Below are 22,056 nucleotides of genomic sequence, written 5' to 3' on the forward strand. Positions count from 1 at the left end.
GTGACCAGGAAGTCGCGTATTTTAAGGTCACATATCAGAATCGCTGAAGATCAAATGTCCAGTTGATACTGTCCAACATATTCCAACAAAGAAACGAAAAAGTTATTATAGCGACAGACAAGCTTGATATTTGTCCAGGGAAATTACTCCAATTTAACGATACACAAAGGAACAGCGGAGGCGATATGAACGCAGTATAGCTAGCTAGTAGGTAGCTTGTGCAGTATATATACGCAATAAAATAATGCGCTGTGCCAGTGCATGCATGCAATGATCAATTGAAAAGCGCGGGCGAAAAATCGAGACTTCCGGTACACCGCGAATTTGTTACTCACTGTGTTTCTACTGAAAAATCGTCCCTCGCATCACTGCGCATCGACCACCTCAAAAGGTGGACGACGGAGCACCTCACATCACCGCACATCGGCCACTACCCGATGTGTTCCTACTGAGGAAAAATGTGCATCACCGCGCATCACCTTGCATTGCCCCGAACTTTCATCACTCAGTAGAAACATGGCCAAAGTGTGAGAGTCACCTAACTCAACTCTCTTCAGAAACCTGTTCTGAATAAATGTATGATAAGATGAGCAATTTTGTAGAACATGCAGTCCACTATTGCTCAGAGAAATCTCAATCCTCCCTTTGATAGACAGTCGTTCTTGTTATGTTGTTTGACTTCTTGGGCCATCTCCAGATATATTCTCTGTTTCCCTCGTTACCTGCGAGGAAGTGACTGAGTGAGCTGGCCTCTTTGATGATCCTTCCCCTTTTGTGAGGAGTCTCTGGCCTTTCAGAATCAGAATTTATTGTCACGAACATGTTACAAAATTTGTTGATTTGAAGCAACATTCTTTGGCTTGGCTTCGCGGACGAAGATTTTTGGAGGGGGTAAAAAGTCCACGTCAGCTGCAGGCTCGTTTGTGGCTGACAAGTCCGATGCGGGACAGGCAGACACGATTGCAGCGGTTGCAAGGGAAAATTGGTTGGTTGGGGTTGGGTGTTGGGTTTTTCCTCCTTTGCCTTTTGTCAGTGAGGTAGGCTCTGCGGTCTTCTTCAAAGGAGGTTGCTGCCCGCCAAACTGTGAGGCGCCAAGATGCACAGTTTGAGGCGTTATCAGCCCACTGGCGGTGGTCAATGTGGCAGGCACCAAGAGATTTCTTTAGGCAGTCTCAAATATTGCTATAAATTACATTTTAAACATAAATAAATCAATTAGTGCAAAAGACGAGAAAGTGAGTTCGTGTCTATGCTTCATTGTCCATTCAGAAATCTGATGGAAGAGGGGAAGAAGCTGAACAAGCTGTTTTTGTACTGGTGGGTGTGCGTCTTGAGGCTCCTGTATCTCCTTCCTGATGGTAGCAGTGAGAAGAGGGCGATGAGGGTCCATGAGAATAGAAGCTGCTTTCTTTTTTTTAATTTTTTTTTAAATTTTTCACACTATGAACCATATTAATCAAAATACACACAAACATTTCCCTCTTGAATATACACAGTGTCATTTTCTCCCCTTTTTTCCCCCTTTCTTCTCTCCCTCCTTCCCACCCCCCTCCAACCCATTAAACGGTCAACATATACAATACAATAAACCCATGAAACAATGTCATCACACAATGAAAATAAACAAGAAAATTGTTTCATCTACTTTTGCACACTGGGTCAGTTCATTTCGTCTTCTTCCCATTCTATCATTTTAGGGGGTGGAGGTCCACGGTAGGCCCTCTCTGTCGTGTTCCATGTACGGTTTCCAAATTTGTTCAAATAATGTGACTTTATTTTTTAAATTATATGTTATTTTTTCCAACGAATACATTTATTAATTTCCATGTACCATTGCTGTACTCTTAGTCTCTCTTCTGATTTCCAGCTTGACATTATACATTTTTTTGCTACAGCTAAGGCTATCATAATAAATCTTTTTTGCGCTTCATCCAGTTTAAGGCCTAATTGTTTACTTCTTATATTACTTAGAAGAAAGATCTCTGGATTATTTGGTATGTGGCTTTTTGTGATTTTATTTAATATCTGATTTAGATCTTCTGAACAATTTTTCACTTTCTCACATGCCCAAATTGAATGTACTGTTGTTCCCGTTTCCTTCTTGCAGCAAAAACATCTATCTGATAATGTTGGATCCCATTTATTTTACTTTTGGGGCGTGATATATAGCCTGTGTAACCAATTATATTGTATCATGCGTAACCTCATATTTATTATATTTCCCATAGTTCAAAAGTATAACTTTTCCCATATTTCATTTTTTATCTTTATGTTTAGATCTTTCTCCCACTTTTGTTTGGGTTTATAGCTTATTTCATCATTTTCTTTCTCTTGCAGCTTGATGTACATGTTTGTTATAAATCTTTTAATTATCATTGTGTCTGTAATCACATATTCAAAGCTGCTTCCTTCTGGTAATCTCAGTATGCTTCCCAATTTGTCCTTCATTTGTTCAAATGATAATAAATTATTTCCCAAAAAACAATTTTCTGTTCTTTTACTCCCTTTTCTCTCCCATTCTCTAAAGGAAAGGTTATCTATTGTGAAAGGGATTAGTTGATTTTGCGTCAATAATAATTTTGGTAGTTAGTAATTTGTTTTTTTCCCTTTCTACATGAATTTTCATCCAAATGTTGAGCAGATGGTACAGAACTGGTGAACTTCTATATTGCACCAGTTTTTCATCCCACTTAATAAAGTATATGTTCTGGTACCTTTTCCCCTGTTTTATCAAGCTCTATCCTGGTCTAATCTGGTTCTTCCTTTGTTTGATAAAAATCTGATAGATATCTTAATTGTGCTGCTATATAATAATTCTTAAAGTTTGGTAGCTGCAAACCACCTTGTATGTACCATTCTGTTAATTTATCTAGCGCTATCCTCGGTTTCCCCCCTTTCCATAAGAATTTCCTTATTATTTTCTTTAGTTCATTGAAGAATTTCTCTGTTAAGGGAATTGGTAATGATTGAAATAGGTATTGTATCCTTGGGAAGATATTCATTTTAATGCAATTTACCCTTCCTATCAGTGTTAGTGGTAAATCTTTCCAATGTTCTAAGTCATCTTGTAATTTCTTCATTAATGGCTGATAAGTTCATTTGTATAGATGGCCTAGATTATTATCTAGTCTAATACCTAGGTATCGGATTGCTTGTGTTTGCCATTTAAATGGTGATTCTTTTTTAAACTTTGTGAAATCCGCATTATTCATTGGCATTGCTTCACTTTTATTTGCATTGATCTTGTACCCCGATATTTCTCCATATTTCTTCAATTTCTTATTTAATTCTTTTATTGATATTTCTGGTTTTGTTAAGTATACTATGATGTCATCTGCAAATAGACTGATTTTATATTCCTTCTCTTTTAACTTTATCCCTTTTATTTTATTTTCTGTTCTTATCAGTTCTGTCAAGGGTTCTATTGTAAAGCGAACAGTGAGGGTGATAGTGAACATCGCTGCCTAGTTGACCTGCTTTAATTTAAATTGGTTCGATATATAATCCATTTACTGTCACCATCACTATTGGACCCTTATATAATGCTTTAATCGAATTAAAATATTTCTCTGGTCGGTTAAACCTCTGTAATACTTTGAATAAATAATTCCATTCTACCCTGTCAAAGGCTTTCTCTGCATCTAAACAGAAGGAAACAGCTTTGAATATGTGATTACAGACACAATGATAAAAAAATTATAACAGCCACAGTTGGCATCTTATTTCCTTGTACTGCATGGATTAAGTTAATGAACTTACAAACATTGTCCGTTGTTCGTCTTTTCTTAATAAATCCAGTTTGATCAAATTTTACTATTTTTGGTGCACATTCGGCCAATCCGTTTGCTAATACTTTTGCTATTATCTTATAATCCGAGTTAAGTAGAGATACTGGTCTATTCGATGCTGGTGTTAGTGAATCTTTTCCCGTCTTTGGTATTACTGTAATTGTTTCTGTTTTACATGAATCTGGCAAGTTTTGTGTTTCTTCTATCTGGTTCATTACTTACAGGAGAGGAGGAATTAGTAACTCTTGAAATGTTTTATAGAATTCTATTGGGAGTCTGTCCTCCCCAGGCATTTTATTGTTCGGTAGCTTTTTTAATTTTAATATATCTTGTATTTCCTCTATTTCAAATGGTTTTATCAATTTATTTTGCTCCTCTTCTTGCAATTTCGGTAGTTAAATTTTAGCTAGAAACTCATCTATTTTGTCTTCTTTCCCTTCGTTCGCAGTTCGGTATAATTGCTTGTAGAATTCCTTAAAGTTTTCATTGATCTCTGTTGGGTTATATGTAATTTGTTTGTCCTTTTTCCTTGATGCCAATACCGTTCTTTTAGCTTGTTCTGTTTTAAGCTGCCAAGCTAGTATTTGGTGCGTTTTTTCTCCTAGCTCATAATACTTCTGCTTTATTTTCATTCTGTTCTTCTCCACCTTATACGTTTGTAATGTTTCGTATTTTATTTTTTAGTACACCAATTCTCTTTTTGTTGTATCTTCCTTTGTTTCTAATTCTTTTTCTGTACTTACTATTTCCCTTTCCATCTGTTCTATTTCCTGATTGTAGTCCTTTTTCATCTTGGTTACATAACTTATTATCTGCCCTCTGATGAAGGCTTTCATTGCATCCCATAATATAAATTTGTCTTTCACTGATTCCCTATTTATTTCAAAATACATTTTAATTTGGCGCTCAATAAATTCTCTAAAATCCTGTCTTTTAAGTAGCATGGAGTTTAATCTCCATCTATATGTTCTTGGTGGGATGTCCTCCAGTTCTATTGCTAATAACAGGGGTGAATGATCAGATAACAATCTAGCTTTATATTCCATGTTCCTAACTCTCCCTTGGATATGGGCTGACAACAGGAACAGGTCAATCCTTGAGTATGTTTTATGCCTATTCGAATAATATGAGTATTCCTTCTCCTTTGGGTGTTGTCTCCTCCATATATACAAAAGTTGCATTTCCTGCATTGATTTAACCATAAATTTGGCTTCTCTGTTCTTTATGGTAGTCTTTTGTCCAGTTTTATCCATCTTTGAATCCAAATTAAGTTTAAAATTCCCTTTTATCAATATATTCCCCCTGCGTTTCTACAATCTTCAAAAAAATATCTTGCATAAATTTTTGATCCTCTTCATTAGGTGCATATATATTGACCAAATTCCTGGGTTCTGAGTATATCTGACATGACTCATGATCCCTGAAAACAAAAGCACAGGTAAATAAGACATCTGGGATACCTGCTTCAATCAACCATGGCAGAACATATAAAGAGCTGATGATACAATTGTATGAAGCAGTAATTTGACTGCAGCTGGAGTACTGCCTTCAGTTTTATCCACCACATGACAGGATAAGTGTTATTGCATTTGAGAAGGTATAGAGGAGATTTGACTGGGGGGGGGGGGGGGGGATTGGATCGTCTGAGCTTCCTTTCCTCAGAGTGGAGAAGGCTGAGGGAAGACCTGACCAAAGTGAGAGGCCTTAATTTTGGAGATGGTGCGAAATTTTCCCACAGCAGAGATGTCTATAATATCAGGTATTAAAGAGATTTAGAGGGGACACGAGGAAGTATTTTCTCAGAGCAGGCTATGAAATCTGAAATAGCCTGCCTGAGGCGTGAAGCATCTGATAGATAAACAAAATATCAAGGCGTAGAAAGGGACAGATGTTGGGCCAAAGAACCTGCTTTTGTGCTGTGTCATTGTCTGAATCTGCAAATAAACAAGTGATAACTAGATGAGCCACACGTATCTGTATTGTGAAGCTGTACAGCAAATTAGTCAGCTGATCAAGTCCGTTATAACTTCTGGCCTCCAAAAAGAGTAAAGAATTTTATTACCAATTCAACCTCGAGAGAAGCAAACCAGCAAAGGTCATCTTCCAAATTAATTAAAACCCATTCGGCACTTCATTCCATTTTTTTTTGGACCATGCTTTCTCTATAGAAATGCCAACAAGGTTAATTGAATTTTTTGACAGATCTTAAAACATGCACTCTATGGTGAGAAAAGGTGACAGTTGGAAAATATACTGTTTGGCTGATTACTGAATCTGTTGTAACTGGGTGAATTCTCATTCTTGCTCACCAATAAATCAAAGGGCAACTGTTGGCAGTCAGAGGTTAAGAAGAGTAATTTGTAAATGATTTAGTATATCTAAATTAACAGCTGTACAAACACAATATTGCAGGATTGGGTGTCAGACTTCCCAAGAGTTATTTTTGGCGTTCTCTGCCTTCGCCTCAGGAGTTGTCTGCTCCCACCTGAGCTGGTGCTAAGTGAAGCCAAGCATGCTGTTTTGTATCAAAAATTGCCAATTACAGAAATCTCACATTGTGTTACAATTTAATTGGGATTGTTCTGCTTTTACACGTACAGTATTAAAATAATTCCCAAATTTTTTTTCTATTGTTCACTATTTTGGGAACTGCATCCAATTCTGAAAAGAGTCAAATAACTGTTGGATTGTTTTGGCTAATGAACAAGTGGTTAGTTTGGTCTTTAGCCAAGCATTGAAACTAATTAGGTTTTAAAAAGATCAAATTGCTATCCTTGGACAGTTACAGCACAGAACTGGAACAGTTCAAGAGGAGGAACCGCTAATATTCCATCTGGGCACTCTCCAACTGAATGGTATTAACATCGACCTCTGGTTTCTGCTAGCCTACTCCCTGTTCTCCATCCTTCTGTCTTCTTTCCTCCAGTTCTCCATCCCTTTCCCTCTCCATTCACAGAACCTTCCCCTCTCCTCCTGTTTACTGGTGTGCCCTCTCTCCCATATCCACCTATCCCGTCCTGCCTGTGGGGCTGTGCACCTGCCGCTGCCCCTCACCATTTTGTTTGGGCCACTGCCTACATTTTACTGAAACCTTGATGAAAGGCTGAAGCCTGAAACTTCAGATAGGTACCTTTATATTTGTGATTAAAAAGTACACCATTTGACCTGCTGTATTTCTCCAACATTGTGTTTTTAGTTCAAGTTTTAAGGTTTTTTTTGGGGTCACAAAATGCCTCGGAGTTCTTTTGCGAAGAGATCAACAGATTATTTGCAACCTTCATACAGCTCTGCATAGAGCACAATTACAGAGTATAAGATTGTAATGAAGCAAAAAATTAATGAGCACCATCTGAGGGCAGTATAGCCCTGTGGTGGGGTTCATTCAGGAGCCTGATAGCTGCAGGGAAGAAACTGTCTTTAAGCCTGTTGGTGCATTTTTCACACTCTTTAGTCAGTGGGAGCAGGGAGAGAGAATGTGCCCAGGGTGTGATGGCCCTTCGCATTACAGTTATGAGCACACATCCAAGAAGAATTCATTTAAAAGCCTCCCAAAATTGCAGAGCAGTGTTTTTTTTAAAATTTTCCTCCTCAAATGATAAATTACAATCAAAATTGGGTAACTTGGAAATCAGGTGAGTTTGGTTTTGTCCTCATGGTGGTTGAAATGGTGAGCCAGTTAAATCAGTGATGAGGAAAGTTTCCTTGTGTCCATTCTAAAGGACTGGGTGGAGGTGTGTACGTCTCCCACATCGGGAGCACAATGAAGCTGCTTCATGGGGCCCGGAACCTGGGTTCAATCCTGGAGTCTGAAGTGAATGGACATCCTCTAACTCTGGGTTTCCTCTAGGTTCTCTGGTTTCCTCCCACATCTCACACATTTGTGGGTAAGTTCACTTGGCTGATTTAAATTGCTCTACCCGTGTAGTGAGTTGGGAGAAACTGAGAGGAGTTGATGGACGCAGAATTAAATGAGATTGGTATAGGTTTGGTGTAAATGGGTGCTTGATGTTCAGCACACATTCGACAGGCTGAAGTGTAGAAGGTGGTGTTTATAGGCTAACTAGAAAATATAAATTATGAGAAAACCAGCACAGATTTTCCTCTAGGCAATAAAGTCACAGACTTCCAGAGAACGGGCTGGGAAAGAGAAACAAGTTTTGAGCCAAGGAACATTCCAAACAGAAAATTAGAATCAATAATCTCTTCTGCCCAAATCATCTCGAAGTAATTACAGTACCCCTGGCCTCTATCATGTCTTTAGCCCAAAGACGCTAAATGCCTTGCTGACCGATTCCACTGCTTGTCAAATGGGCTCCCATTCATAAATCAGCTTCCCACCCAAATGCAGCTGATTGACTCCAGTACTTGTCAGACACGATGTAGCTGTCAAAAACTATAGGATGTGCATAGCCACGCTGAAGGCAACAACAGGCAGTGAAAAGGCCCGACTGTAAAGGCAGAAATTCCCCGCCCTTACGTCAGGAGACTTACCTCTATGAATGCGCCATGGCTGGCTCCAAGGCGCCGACTGCAATCTCTCTCAGGGAAGGATCATCTCCGCCACCTCACATGAATGAACAGCCGCTGCAAGCTGAATCTGTTCTAGGAAACACAGCCATTCCAGCTGCATGGGGGATTATAGGTAGGGAAGCCGTCCATTGCTCTGCCGCATGTTTATGGCAGGTGGCGCCACGGAACCAGTCACCTTGGCTCTGGAGGGCACTATGAGGTGTTGCTCAACATGAATGCGACCCAGGAGCAGCCTTTTAGGGCTAGCCCATGAAAGGTAAGTTTATGTTTTCCCTCTGCGCATGTAGAAGCTTCAGGTGGAGGCCTGGCACGAAAGGGCCTAACAAGACCGAGGCTTCACAGACCTTCACCCTAGCACCGTCCCTCCCTATCGTTGGTATCAATGGTTTTCTGTTTAGGGTGGAACCAGCAAGTGTAAATGAATGACTGAAACTGACACATACAGAGCTTGGAAGTCACTGTATATTGGAGACATGCTTTCCAGGCGGCTTCTAATTTTATATGCTACAAATTCATCTCTTTTATTATATCATGTACTTGTAAAAAGCCGATTGATGTCAACCATTTCCCTGTCTTTGAAAATGTGCAAATACTGACTGTAACATCTCAACTTGTAACAATACTTTCAGAGACACCTCTCTAATTTGTATTCAAGAATGGTCCTTGAATATTGTACCCCTCGTCTGCGTTCTTTGAATGGGATTCAACAGTATTAATGAGGTGACCTTGTCTACCTGCCTCTAATACTGCTCATTCCCGCTGGTGTGATTCAATAAATTCAGTGTTTTGTACTTTGTGGTTCTGCTGTACATTTTATACTTTGACGGGGAGCGCAGCTGTAACAGGACACAATTTTGTGCTGTACAACAATAGAGATCTTTGCTCCATTAAAGCTTTAATTGGGCAAATTGCTATATGAGTCCGTTGGTGTATTTGTATATGTTAGGTTAAAGATTGATATGGTTAATTTATTGCTTTGCCAGCACCTGTGGAGCTATTTGTGTTATGAGAGAGGTTAGAGAATGCTTCCTATCACCCGCATCTAAGTGCTGTTTATGTACATTCGATCTTCTGGGTTCTGCCTGAAGGAGTCTAACAATGCCTGGAGCACTGTCTGTTCAAACTGGTACTTTTTTGTCTGGATGTGGGGGTGTGAAGAGGGGTGAGCAATGTCAGAGGTTCGGGAGAGTGGGTTGGGGGTACCCACATGCAAGAGTTCCAGGAAAGGAGGAGAATAACGAAGTTGTAAAACCTTTACTCTCCTCTGATTCTGAGGAGAGGCCTGCCAGGACAGCAGAGCTCTCCATGCTTGACTTGCAGGAGAGCTATTTGAGTGGGATTTCTATGACTGAAGTTTTCAGCAACGTGAAAAAAAATAATTTGTTCGGCACCCACAGCAAGCTTCACAGACTGGAGGCAAAACTCTTTGGTTTGAACTTACCAGAGACGATGTTACAGACAGCTTTGAAGCCTTTTGTTTGACATGAAATCCTTTGTTATTTCTTTGGGGCTGAGCTCTCTGTGGAACTGAAATGTCCTTTGCCAGCTCTGCCAATGGTGATGCCAGTACACTGTCCTGGCCCAGCCTCAACCAGTACCCCTCAGTGCAAAGGAGGATCAACAGGCTCTATCGTGATCAGTTCAAAGGACATTGCAGCCTTTCTGAAGAATATCCAAGCCCAAATTCATTTGCAAATGTGAACGAGGTGAGACTATTTATTTAACCTGAGCTGAATTGCCTATTAACTGTTTTTTTTTCCTGGAGTGAAACTCTGTACAGTAAAATCCCTGGTACCCAGGATCTATGGGGATTGTTAGATGCCAGATAAGTGAAGTTTCCAGTTGCTTGAGACTGCCTGTTGCGCGACTGGTGAACTCAAGGCGAGGTGCACCAATTTTAAACTTTCATTTTTTTAAACCTATTTATTTTCTGCAATTTTTTTCCCTGGTTTCTTGAGGCTGCTGGTTGCTTGAATTCCGGATAACGAGGGTTTTGCCGTATTTGTTTCAAAGACGATAGTTCTGTGACCACGTAGATTGGCCTGTCGTGAAATGACTCATTTTTGTTCACGAACTGAAGGAAACAGCACAAACTTATCACCACGTGTTGATTTTTAATTTTTGACACCTTCTATTTTGAAGTGGAATATATCTTGACAAGTACGATTTGTCACAGTGCCACCCCTTGCTTCAGCGAAAATTACAAAATAGGTCATTAAACAAAAATTGGTGCTGAATTTAGGTATTACACAGTTCAAATTATGCAGTAATAAAAAGATCAACACTGCTCTATGGCAGTGTTCCCCAGACTAAACAAGTAATTGTATTAGATTGGAGAATTCCTGAGAGTGTTCTTGTGTCATGGTTTATTTTGTGATAAATCATTGTTAAAATGTTTTTATTTGACATGTAGAGGAAGTAATTATTTTTCAAAAGAATCCTGTCTTGAGGATAATATTTTTGGACCAAGTATCAAAAAGGTAATTGAGCTAAAGCAAACAGAGGGATGGGTTAACAGAGGACTCGTTTTAGCGACATCATTCAGACTGCTTCATCGAGGAGACTGTGTCACTTGCATGAAGATGGATGTGATTAGAGAATCTGGTAGCGTTGTGCCACTGAGGGAGAAAGTTTGATTGTGTTGCAGGGAACAACAAAACCATGAACGAAAATGTACCAGGGAGATCAGAATAAAACTCCAGAGCCGACAAGCTATCATTGCTTTCTGAGTGAGCTATTCAGAAATGGAGGTCCATAGTGGAGTTGTTAGTGCCACACTGTTACGGTGCCAGCAACCCGGGGCCATGGTTCAAATCCTGGGGCTGTTTATAAGAAGTTTGTATGTTCTCCCCGTGTCTGTGTGGGTTTCAGGACTCCGGTTTCCACTCACGTTCAAAAGATGGACACGGTTAGAATACACCTATCATCACATAGGTGTATTTTGGCAACGTGATCATGGGCCAGAAGGACCTGTTACAATACTGTATCTCTAAATTTAACTAAAATTAAAAAGTGTTTGGAAATTGGCCACATTAATTAAAAATTTTAAAATCTAGGCATTAGGCTCTTTCTGCCCATGAGCCCGTGCCGCCCAATTACACCCAGTTGACCTACAACCCCTGGCCCGGTTTGAACAGCGAGAGGAAACTAGAGCACCCGGAGGAAACCCACACAGACACAGGGAGAATGTATGACTCCTTACAGACAGTGCTGGATTCAAACACCAGTTGCTGGCTCTGTGACACCATTGCACTAACCACTTTAAAAGTCTTGCTTCTGCCACACATTGCACTGTCTTGGACATGTACACCTACACAATGGAAAAGAAATCAACACATACCTTTGCAGAATAGTGATGTCCATGCGAAAATGGAAACATCATCATGAGCTGCCCAGGATCGATTTTTCAGTGGAACAATATTTCCACTGAATTTCGCTGAAATTTTAATGCGTCCATCTATCTGGATAAAGAGCACCATCCTTGTGTTTACAGATACCCGAGTATCATCCCCATTTTCTGCCCTTTTGTTAAGTTGTGAAAGTATGTTTTTGCAGTCAGTTGATGACAAATAACATAACAAGACTGTTGTCAGAAATTTGAATTTTTTCTTAGCAGTCGTAATGAATTACAGTAAAATCCCCAGTATCCGGCACCTATGGGGATTGGTAGATACCGGATAAGTGAATTTTCCGGTTGTTTGACTTTGCATGTTGTGTGATTGGTAAACTAACCACGGGGCGGGTGGGGGGGGGGGGGGTGATTTTAAATTTTTACCAATTTATTTTGCCCAATTTTTTTGTCAGATGCTGAGGCTGCCAGTTGCTTAAATTCCGGATAACAGGGATTTTACTGTATCTGTCTACATTGCTAGCAACATCTTGCCATTTATTCAGTTAGCAGCTCTTGAACCTTTTACATGACTGTCTCTATTTATTGCCTAGTGTAATGTCTGGGTCATTATTTGGGATAAAGTTATTATTGTTGGTTCTTTGTGGAGCTTCACCTGCCTGGTTGTTCGGTGACGACCAAGTTTTAAGGTTCTTTTTATTGTTACATAAAAATGATATAATTCAACTTTTGTCTGCCATAAAGCAAACAAAGGTGGGCCTTGGGTGGCCAGGTGCCCTAGCAGTAAGAGAAAGAGAAACAAAAGAGAGTCCCTTCAGAGACACTGAGGGTCTGTGGATTTGTCTCCAGCGCTCTCGCAGGCTTACCAACTCATGTTCAGTCCATTGGCCACCAGAGCTCCAGGTCCAAACCTCCGATGCGATCAGGAAGTCTTCAGCATCCATGGCACTTTGGATGCCCTTCTTGCCTTCAGTAACCTCTCGAGTTCTGGTTCCGGTCACCTGGTTCACACGAGCCCTTCACCAGCACCGCACACCATTGTGAGTGAGTCCTTCTACCACAAATTCACCAACATCCTGCAGCCTATAACTTGAACATTAGCTGCTCAGGAATTTCAAACTTTAGAAATTCAGAGGAATTGGACCCCAAAATCATATCAAAACCCTTGCCCCGGCATTCCTGGCTGCTTCCATTTTAATTTTCATTGGTGTCATCGACTTTTCTCATTACCTACAATTTCCACTATTAAATACTTTTCCGTTTAAATTATATTAAAATTTAATTAAACATGCAGCATGGTAACTGGCCCTTTCCAGCCCACAAGCCCGTTGCGTCCAGTTGCACCTAATTAGCCTACAACCCCATATGTTTTGAAGGGGTTGTCACTTTGCTGTCACTTCCATTTGTCGCTCCGTCATTTGCTCAGTTTCACTCTCTAAAAAGCCAAACACGAGTCATTTATGGCTTGAACTAAAGAAGAAAAGGAAACATGAATTACACCCATTGCGAGAATGATCCCAGGGATGAAAGGGGATCGTTTGATGGCTTGTACTCACTAGAGTTTGGATTGAATGAGGTGGGAATCTCATTGATAAATAACCAAATATTAAAAGGGCTGGACCGAGTGGTGATGGAGACCATGTTTCTAATAATGGGAGAGTCCAGGATCAGAGCCTCAGAATAAAAGAGCATCCCCTTAGAAGAAAGATGAGGAGAAATTTCTTCAGCCAGAGGGCGGTGAATCTGTTGAATACATTGCCATAGATGGCTGTGGAACCTGTCATTGTCCAGATTCAGGGCTGATGTTGAAAAGTTCTTGATCAGTCAGGTCATCAATGGCAATTGCACGAAGGCAGGAAATTCAGGTTGAAAAGAATATCCCAGCCACGATTCAAATGGTGGAGCAGATTTGATGGGCTGAATGGCCTAGTCTGCTTCTCTCATGGTCTTATTTGTAAAAGCAACCCTTTCTTTGCGCATTGAAGAATATTAAAAATGGAGCCAAATAAAGTCATTGGGTGATACGGTTCGCGTCGCAGTTAGTGCGATGCAATTATAGTGACAGTGGCCCGAGTTTGAATCTGATGCTGTCTGTTTGTACGTTCTCCCCGTGTCTGCACCTCTGGGTGCTCCAGTTTCTTCCCAACCTTCAAAATATACGGGGGTTGTATGTTAACTTAGGTGTAATTGGACGGTACAAGCTCCAATGGCTGGAATCTACCTTCTTGTAAATAAATGTAAAAGAGGAAACCATAAAATGAAATGCTTTCAAAATTCCTGTTTTATTGCTTTATACATCTGACATAGTGTTGGTTGAAATAACAAATTGGGGTCTCTAAATTAACCTGCCTAGTGCTGGGCCATTGATAAAGTGGATTATTTAGCTCCACAATTCGATTGAGCAAACTATAGCAATTCATAGTTGTTATTTGACAAGGAAACTGTCTTGTTCATACTTCAATCCTGCTTCCCATGTCAGCTGAAAATCAATGAGTACTTTGAAATTGTCCTTTTCAGTGTTTGATAAACTGTCTTTTCTTGGTGGAGTTCATCCACATCCGTGCTCATCAGCAGGTTTAATCAGCAAGTTTTTCTTTCTGTTTGTCACAAGAACGGCAGTGACAGCCCATAATAGATGCAGGAGATTTGATTGGTATCAGAATAGACACAATGGTGGTTTTGTTTTGACACCCTGCAGTCTTACTGATTTAATCTTTCTGCAGTATTTGTTTTATTTTTCATGTTCAATCAATGAGCTGGTCCATCGGGATAACTCATGCAATTAAATTTTGTGTTTAGAAACATAATCGGATCACTAAATCAACAGTACTTTGTGTTCCACAGAGGTTGAACTGGAAATTGATGCGTATAAAGATGATCCAAATTATACTCACAAGCAGACATAAAATCAAAGTGGTGCCAGCAAAGCAGAATCCCGCAGCAATTCCCAAATCTGAATTGATACAATAAGCTTGATGTTTTATCATAAGTTCTACCTCTCTCCATGTTCCAAAGGCACCACCAGATGTTTCAAGGACAGTTTAAAGACAAAGTGTGTTTTAATCCATTCATCGCATTTGAATTTTTGCAAAACAAAGCACAGTATCAAAATGTGTTCATTTTAATCAAAATCACCTCCTTTATATATAGAACATTGAAATCTACAGCATAGCACAGGCCCTTCAGCCGACAGTGTTGTGCTGACCTAATAGCCTACTCTACCAATGGCTGAAGATTTTCTCTCATCGTCTCGTAAAAGGTCCTGTTGTAGCCCATCACATTCAGTGTAAAGAACCTATCTCTTACATTTGTGCTTTCTCCCAAGCACCTTAAAAGTATGCCCCCTGGTGTTAGCCATTTCAGCCAGAGGCTACCCACATGACCCACATGCACCTCTAACTAATCACCTCTCATTCTCCGTCACTCTAAGCAGAAAAGACCAAGTTCACTCAAACTGCCCTTATAAGGCATGCTCTCCAATCCAGCCAGCATCCTTGCTATAATATGCATATCTTTCCTGTAATGAGGTGACCAGAAATGAATGCAGTATTCCAACTGGGGTCTGATGAAAGTCTTAAAGAGCTGCAGCTCTTACCTCATTGATGCCATGTTTATTGAAGGGTAATACATCCTGATGTATCAGGATGAACGTAAATCATATGAATGTAGGAGTGTGCAACCTGTGTAGAATGGTGGACATTTTCTAAGGAAGGAGGCTATTTGGCCCATTGTGTTTGTGCTGGTGAGAAAAAAGATTCATAATCTATTCCACACTACAGAAATTGATCTGTTCTTATTTTTATGAACTCATCATGTCCATTTTTAATCTCTTCCCCCATATGGCTCTTTCATGTATTAAATTCTTAACCTAACCACCTTCTAGACATTAAAAAAATCCTGTATCCCCCCCCCCCCCCCCACCCTTCGTCCTTCCACCACATACTACCAATTCATGATTGCTTGGTTTTAACCTCTCACTGAGGGAAGCAAGTCAAGCTTATTTCCTCTGGCTGGGTATTTCATGAGCCTGCCAAGAGGGACCTTGTGAAAATTGCCGGTCACCGGACACACTCATACCCATCACACTCTCTTCTCCCTGATGGGAAAGCATAAGAGTGTGAAAGCGCACACACCAACAGACTTAAAGACAGGGTCTTCCTTGCAGCTGTCAGGCTCCCAAATGAACCCCGAATCACATTGTTCCTGCTCTATGCTGATTGGTTTTCCATTTTATTGTAATCATACATTCTGTAAATTGTGCTCTTTACATGCCTGTATGGAGGTTGGAGATAACGTGTTAGTGTGTTGCAGAAGATCTCTGTCACTGCACTTGCTCTGGGGAAAATAAACATAAAAATTTTGTTGAAAGTGTGACAGATTATGTTGTTTTTGTATTGTATATAGAAATGTTTTTGGGAGATAAATTGGGGCAGGTTTTTTTTAAGTGTAGGTCACATACAAACACTTTAAAACAGATCTTATTTAAAATACTGGAGCTTCCTCATCCAAGACATGTCGGCCCCAGGGCCTTTGCAAAAGCTTTGGAGAGTACCCAAGAGACTTCACTAATGGATTGTTATTTACAAAAAGGCAACAGATGAAAGAACTTGTCAGAACTGCAGATTGTTGAACTTGCTGTTCTAGGAAGGTAATGTGGTTTTGCAAGCAGAGAGAGTTAAACAGGTTTTCTCTGAGAGAGAGAGACAGAGAGAAAGAGACAGAGATCAGTTCTGCAGTTTTACAGTCAGCAGCAGTGGCTGGGACTGGAACAGGACAAGATGGCAAGCTTGTGGAAACCCCATTTGGAAAACTGGTTGTGAGTGCTTAGTTCAGCCTGGTCAAAACCCTTGTGGTTCAGGCAAGAGGAGAGGACTGGCTTCCAAATGTTTCACTTGAAATAAGAGAAACAAAAAAGAACTCTCTGGTGACCTGAAAGAAAGAGGTTATCATCTGGAGAACCCTGAGTGGTCAAGTTTCTTTGGCAAGACACTGAAGTGGCTGATTAAAAAGGAATCAGTTGTGGGAGTCCGGCGAACAACAAATCTCTTTCTGAAAACCGACAAGAACCTTCCTGAGCAGTAACCATTTACTTTTCAAACACCAAAGGCTGATGAACTTTATAAATGTTAAATCCTGTGCACAGTATAAGAATTGCCTGCAACCAGTGAACTTGGAGGAATGAAAAGTGAGATTGGACTGTGAATCAAAGAACTTTTCTGAACTTATACACACATTACCTGCATGTGTGCTTAGAATTAGAAGGAGGTTAAGTTAGAATAGTTAAGTCAATAGTGGTAAGTTAAAGTGTGATTCTATTTTCGTGTTTAAAGATAATTAAAAGCAACTTTTGTTTAAGAACAATTTGTCTTGGTGAATATCTATTGCTGCTTGGTTTTGGGGTCCTCTTGGCTCGTAACAAAAGCCACATGAACTACAATACTGGCCTCAGTGACCCCTCTTTTTACTTCCCTAAAAAAATTCATTCCTGTTAATGGTGGTAAAATGCAGGATGGTAAGGAAAATTGGCTCATCTTTCAAAATTAAAAAGTTGAAAGTTAATGCATTTTTAATTAATTCACCGTCCGTGAATTGCCAGTGTTCTCTAGTTGTTGCGGTTAATTCTCGTAACCTCCTCTGGACCCTCTCCAATGCCAACACACCCTTCCTCAGATCTGAGGTGCAGAACTGTTCACGATACTCCAAATGAGGTCTGACCAACACCTTGTAAATCCTCAGCGTTGCATCTTTGCTTTTATGTGGCAGTCCTCCCGAAATGAACGCAAACTTAGCATTTGCCATGTCATTGCAATGTCTACACGCAAGGCCCTCTAAGAGCCCTGATAGTTAGAGTTTCATTGTTCCATTTCCCCCATTTAGAATATGCCAAGGAAGGTGTAATGGAGATGAGAGGAGATCATAATAATGAGAGAAGGTGTGCAATTGCATCAGTCAATATACATCATTTTATTTGATCTGCGTGGCATTCAATTATCATTCTGATGTTATCTTAATGAACAAAAGAATTGTTGAAAAGGTGGGCCAATATGTTTAAAATTAGGGATGTCTCAGATTTGCTCAGCTTGTCTCCGACCACCCATGGTGACTGATTGTTGGTAATATTGCAGTTCCTATTTGTCTCAGTTGCGGGCTAATCGAAAATATTCAAAGAGAATTCCTGTGGGCACTCTTGGCTGTCAAAACTGTCAAAAACATGGATATTTCTGATTTTTTTTCCTGACAACTGAAACATTCAAAGCCCATTGAATGCCCTTAAAGCTATTCAAATAGAAAAATAACACTAAATTGTATTGGGGAAAAAAAGCATGAAGGACCATTCAAAATATATGAATAAACCTAAGTATGTATCAACTAAAAATTCAAATACTGGTCTAGTCGTTCGCCCCTCTATAAGTCGATAGAAATCTGCACCAGCAGGCCCAACCCAAAACTAGCTGTTCCAGTAAATTAACTTCTAGAGGAGGGGGCAAATCTGTGCAACTTACACATGCTTGTTGGAATTCTGTGTGGGGCCTGAGTTGTCATCAGTTCCCCAGGTAACTCCAGAAATTCCACCTCAGGCCAGTATTTCAGTCTGACAACAGTAAAAGCTCACAGTGTACGTTGAACGTGGTGTGGTACCATCAATTTCACGGAATCCTGAATGAAGATGTTTAGTTTTCTCTTGTAGGGTGGCCATCATCTTTTCAGAGCAAGGCCATGATAAGAGGAATTGGAGGGCTAATGCTTTCATGCTATTTTGTGAGCAATACTTTCCTGTTTCCACTGTGTGGGAGGTCTCAAAGTTTCCCAGTATTGTGTAATTTAGGTTAATTTGATGAAATGTTGTTTTTGATTCAGTGTTTAAGATTATTGCATTGCCATTGAATAATCATTGAATTTCATCATAAAAACAAAGAAAACCAGTTGGAATATGTTTTTTCTTATTTCACAAAGCAAGGCAGTTATTTGGTACCTGCATCATATAATTAGTTGTTGGAGTGTATTGTTTTGCATTAGTGCTGTGGGCTATTTTAGTTACAGATTGAATCAGTTTTTAGATCTGACATTATAGTGGGTTCATCCTTTCTCTTGTCCTCCACCATTTCAAAATGATTTAAATGCGTCAATTTTTTTTTGCACTTTTAGACATCATGCCATTCCACCATGAGCTGATCCTTGAAGAAGGACTCAGGCTCAAAACATTGGTAATATATTTATCTCCTGTGACGCTGCGAGGCCGGCTGAGTTCCTCCAGCATTTATGTGTGTTTTTACTGCGATCACAGTGTTTCATTCTCCCACTCAGTCCCCATAACTTTTGATACCCTGACCGTATCATATGCCCCTATGTGGTTGCAACAAGTGAAAATTTTGGTGCATTTATACATTGAATTGATGTATATAACAATAAACTCTGATAGTAATTTTATCTACCATTTATAAAAAATGGAAAACCTTCATATAAAGATGATCATATAAAGTAATGATCATCAATGCTAAATACAAGGCAATGTTAGGTCTGTTTCTCAAAATGGATCAGTCTTGAAATTAAAAAAAATCACACGATTAAGATGGCACAGTTTGAGGCGGCTAAGTTGGCGTAGCAGTTAGCGCTGCGCTGTTGCCATGCCAGCGACCAGGATAGGGGGTCAAGTTCGGCACTGTGTGTAAGTAGTTTGTACATTCTACCTGTGTCGGCGTGGGTTTCCTCCGGGTGTTCCGGTTTCCTCCCACCCTTCAAAACGTACCGGGAGGGGGTGGGTGGTTGTAGGTCAGTTGGGTGTAATTAGGTGGCTTGGGCTCGTGGGTCGAAAGGGCAAATTACCGTTCTGTATGTCTTAATTTTAAATTTTAAAACCTTTAATTAAAAAAAAAATTAATTTGAGAATTCCCAAGATTTAAAGACAATATTAATGGTCTTTTTATTGTGTCAGGTCAAGTGCGCCTGTTGATGTTGAAAAGATAGAGGTATTGCCACTGTTTGTATGAACCGTGTAACATCCATATGACTGGTTTGTATTCATTCAATGCACAAGAATAATTTCACAGGTATCAGCAAACAAATCACATTAATCTGATTGAGGACAAAAGAAGGCCAGCTGATTGAAACCACGGTGCTTAAGTTTCATGACCCTTCAGAGTGATTAGGCACCAAAATAAGTACACATATTGAATTCAGTGCAGAGCACTTGGATACACCTGACCGCAACCATCAGTTTTCAGTACTTTATTGGACATTATATGTGCTTTTTCCTCACAGGCTCATCTTGTTGCAGCCTTTGAGCAAAGTTTAGCAAACATGACAGGAAGGTTACAGAGTTTGACGATGACTGCAGAACAGAAGGTGAGTGACTTCCAGCTGCGCTATTACTGGTGCTGTCATGTGTTCACCTACATTGGTCTCGTAATGGTAAAATGACTAGATTGGGGACTCGGGTTTTGACCTATTAATCCGGAGTTATGATTTCAAATATTTTCTGGAGCTGGGTGGTTCAAGTGATTTGAAGTAAAGCACTTGTATCAGTCAATAAAGCATGAAACTACTGGATAGTTGTAATGAGGTCTGTGAATTATTAATTTCCTTCAGGAAGGAAATAAACTGCTTATCCATTCTGCCCCATATGACACCAACTTGGTTGATTCTAACTCCCTCCTCAGAGGAGCAATAATTGATTCACAGAAAATGTCACAATTGCCTGAATAAATAGATATTTTAAAAAATTGGTCAAATTTTGGCAAAGGGAGGTTATTGGGACCAGGAGTAGATTGGGAAATTACATTGCGGAGACCACCCTAATTAAGAATGACTAATGAAAATTTTAGGAAGATAAAAGAATTGCTGTTTCTCTGGTCATTTTCATGCTGCTCATTGTGGAAGTTTGCTGAGTGCAAAAGAGTTGCTCCCAATAACCACGAATCAGAATGTTCTGAGCACTAGATCCATTTAGGAGACGACCAGGGCTGAGTCTTCGCTGCAGTGAAGGGGAAGTGCTGCGCTGTTGGAAGTGCCGTACTCCAGACCGACACCCCGGGCAACTCATTGCTGTCGATCAGTTTCACTATCCGAAATAACGTCTTGGATATCCAGATATTTATAAGTTTGAATGTCACAAGATCTAGGAACAGAAGTAGGCCCATCCAGCCTGCTCTGCCATTCTATCATAAGCTGATCAAGTAGATTTGAACAATGAAAAAAATATGGTTAAAGTGCATGGAAAAAATATAAATCATTTGACTCATAAATATAAAGTAAACTAAAAATGAACACCACAATCTTAACCAAAATGTACATCATTAAGTAAATTTGGCAATATCACCCAATTGAATAGAATTGTTTTTTTTCTGTTGATCCCAGGTGCCTGAAGCAATAATTTACCCTCAATCGTCATCAGTTAAAAAATATTAATGGTCCATGTTGGGGATTATTGTGCAGAATTTGCTCTCCACTACATTGTGAAGCTTCACTGACTGTACATCTCTTTGGGACACTCTCAAAGGAAAGAAAGTTATTTTCAATGCATTTTACTCTAAATCTTGCAGAAATGACTACTATTCAAGTGTATTTCACTGGAACTCGATATAACAGTCTTTATATAAATCCAGTTCTTTCCTTGAGAGTTTAAATCCATTAATAATAATAATAATAACAATCCCCTGAAAACAGTAAAATCCCCGTTATCCAGAATTCAAGTAACAGGCAAAAAAAAAAATATTGAAGTTTAAAATTGTTGGGCCTTAGCTGTTCTTTTGCCAATGCACGCAACGTGCAATCTCAGGCAACCGACAAATTCACTTTTCCAGTATCTACTGATCCCCATGGGTGCCGGCTACTAGGGGTTTGCTGTAATGCATCATTTTATGGTGTACTCTGGCTTCTCGAAACAAATCAAAGCGAATTTCAGAAGTGGAGTGCAGTGTGCATTTTGGGCTCAGTGGTGCTTCTTCCCCCCCACTGTATTTTATGATTTGCAACAATTGCTATTTTTTCCAATATTCAGGACTCTGAACTGAATGAATTGAGGAAGACCATTGAACTGCTGAAGAAGCAAAATGCAGCTGCCCAGGCTGCAATCAACGGAGTGATCAACACACCTGAACTTTCCTGTAAAGGTAGGGAACCAAACATATTTCTCGTATCTGGCACCAGTTCTATGCTTCTTACATAACTAGTTTGGAGACAATTATGCAGTATGATTTTCCATCCTCAGTAGATGGGAACTGATAAAGATGGCTGATTAAGTCACAACTAGTACAACTAAATATAGATTGTAAAAAAAAAATTCAAAAGGAAAGTCAAACAGCTTATCCAACACACGCACATAGTTTATCTGCAGTAAAAGCACAAGGCTGGAGAAACTCAGCAGATCAACCAGTGTACTTTATATAGCAA

The 22,056-nt window shown here is 39.8% G+C and overlaps 1 protein-coding gene across 10 annotated transcripts in view; it reads left to right on the forward strand.

Annotated features, from left to right (window-relative positions):
* The window catches only part of nav2a (neuron navigator 2a), a 411,462-nt gene that overhangs the window by 347,308 nt on the left and 42,098 nt on the right, over positions 1 to 22,056 (forward strand). For all 10 annotated transcript variants that reach the window (XM_069904879.1, XM_069904824.1, XM_069904830.1 and 7 more), the window contains 2 exons: positions 19,927 to 20,010; positions 21,665 to 21,776. In XM_069904879.1, the coding sequence (XP_069760980.1) occupies positions 19,927 to 20,010; positions 21,665 to 21,776 (196 nt within the window). The remainder of the gene's footprint in view (positions 1 to 19,926; positions 20,011 to 21,664; positions 21,777 to 22,056) is intronic.

This window comes from Narcine bancroftii, chromosome 1 (assembly GCF_036971445.1).
Source record: "Narcine bancroftii isolate sNarBan1 chromosome 1, sNarBan1.hap1, whole genome shotgun sequence".
Classification (NCBI taxonomy): Eukaryota; Metazoa; Chordata; class Chondrichthyes; order Torpediniformes; family Narcinidae; genus Narcine; species Narcine bancroftii.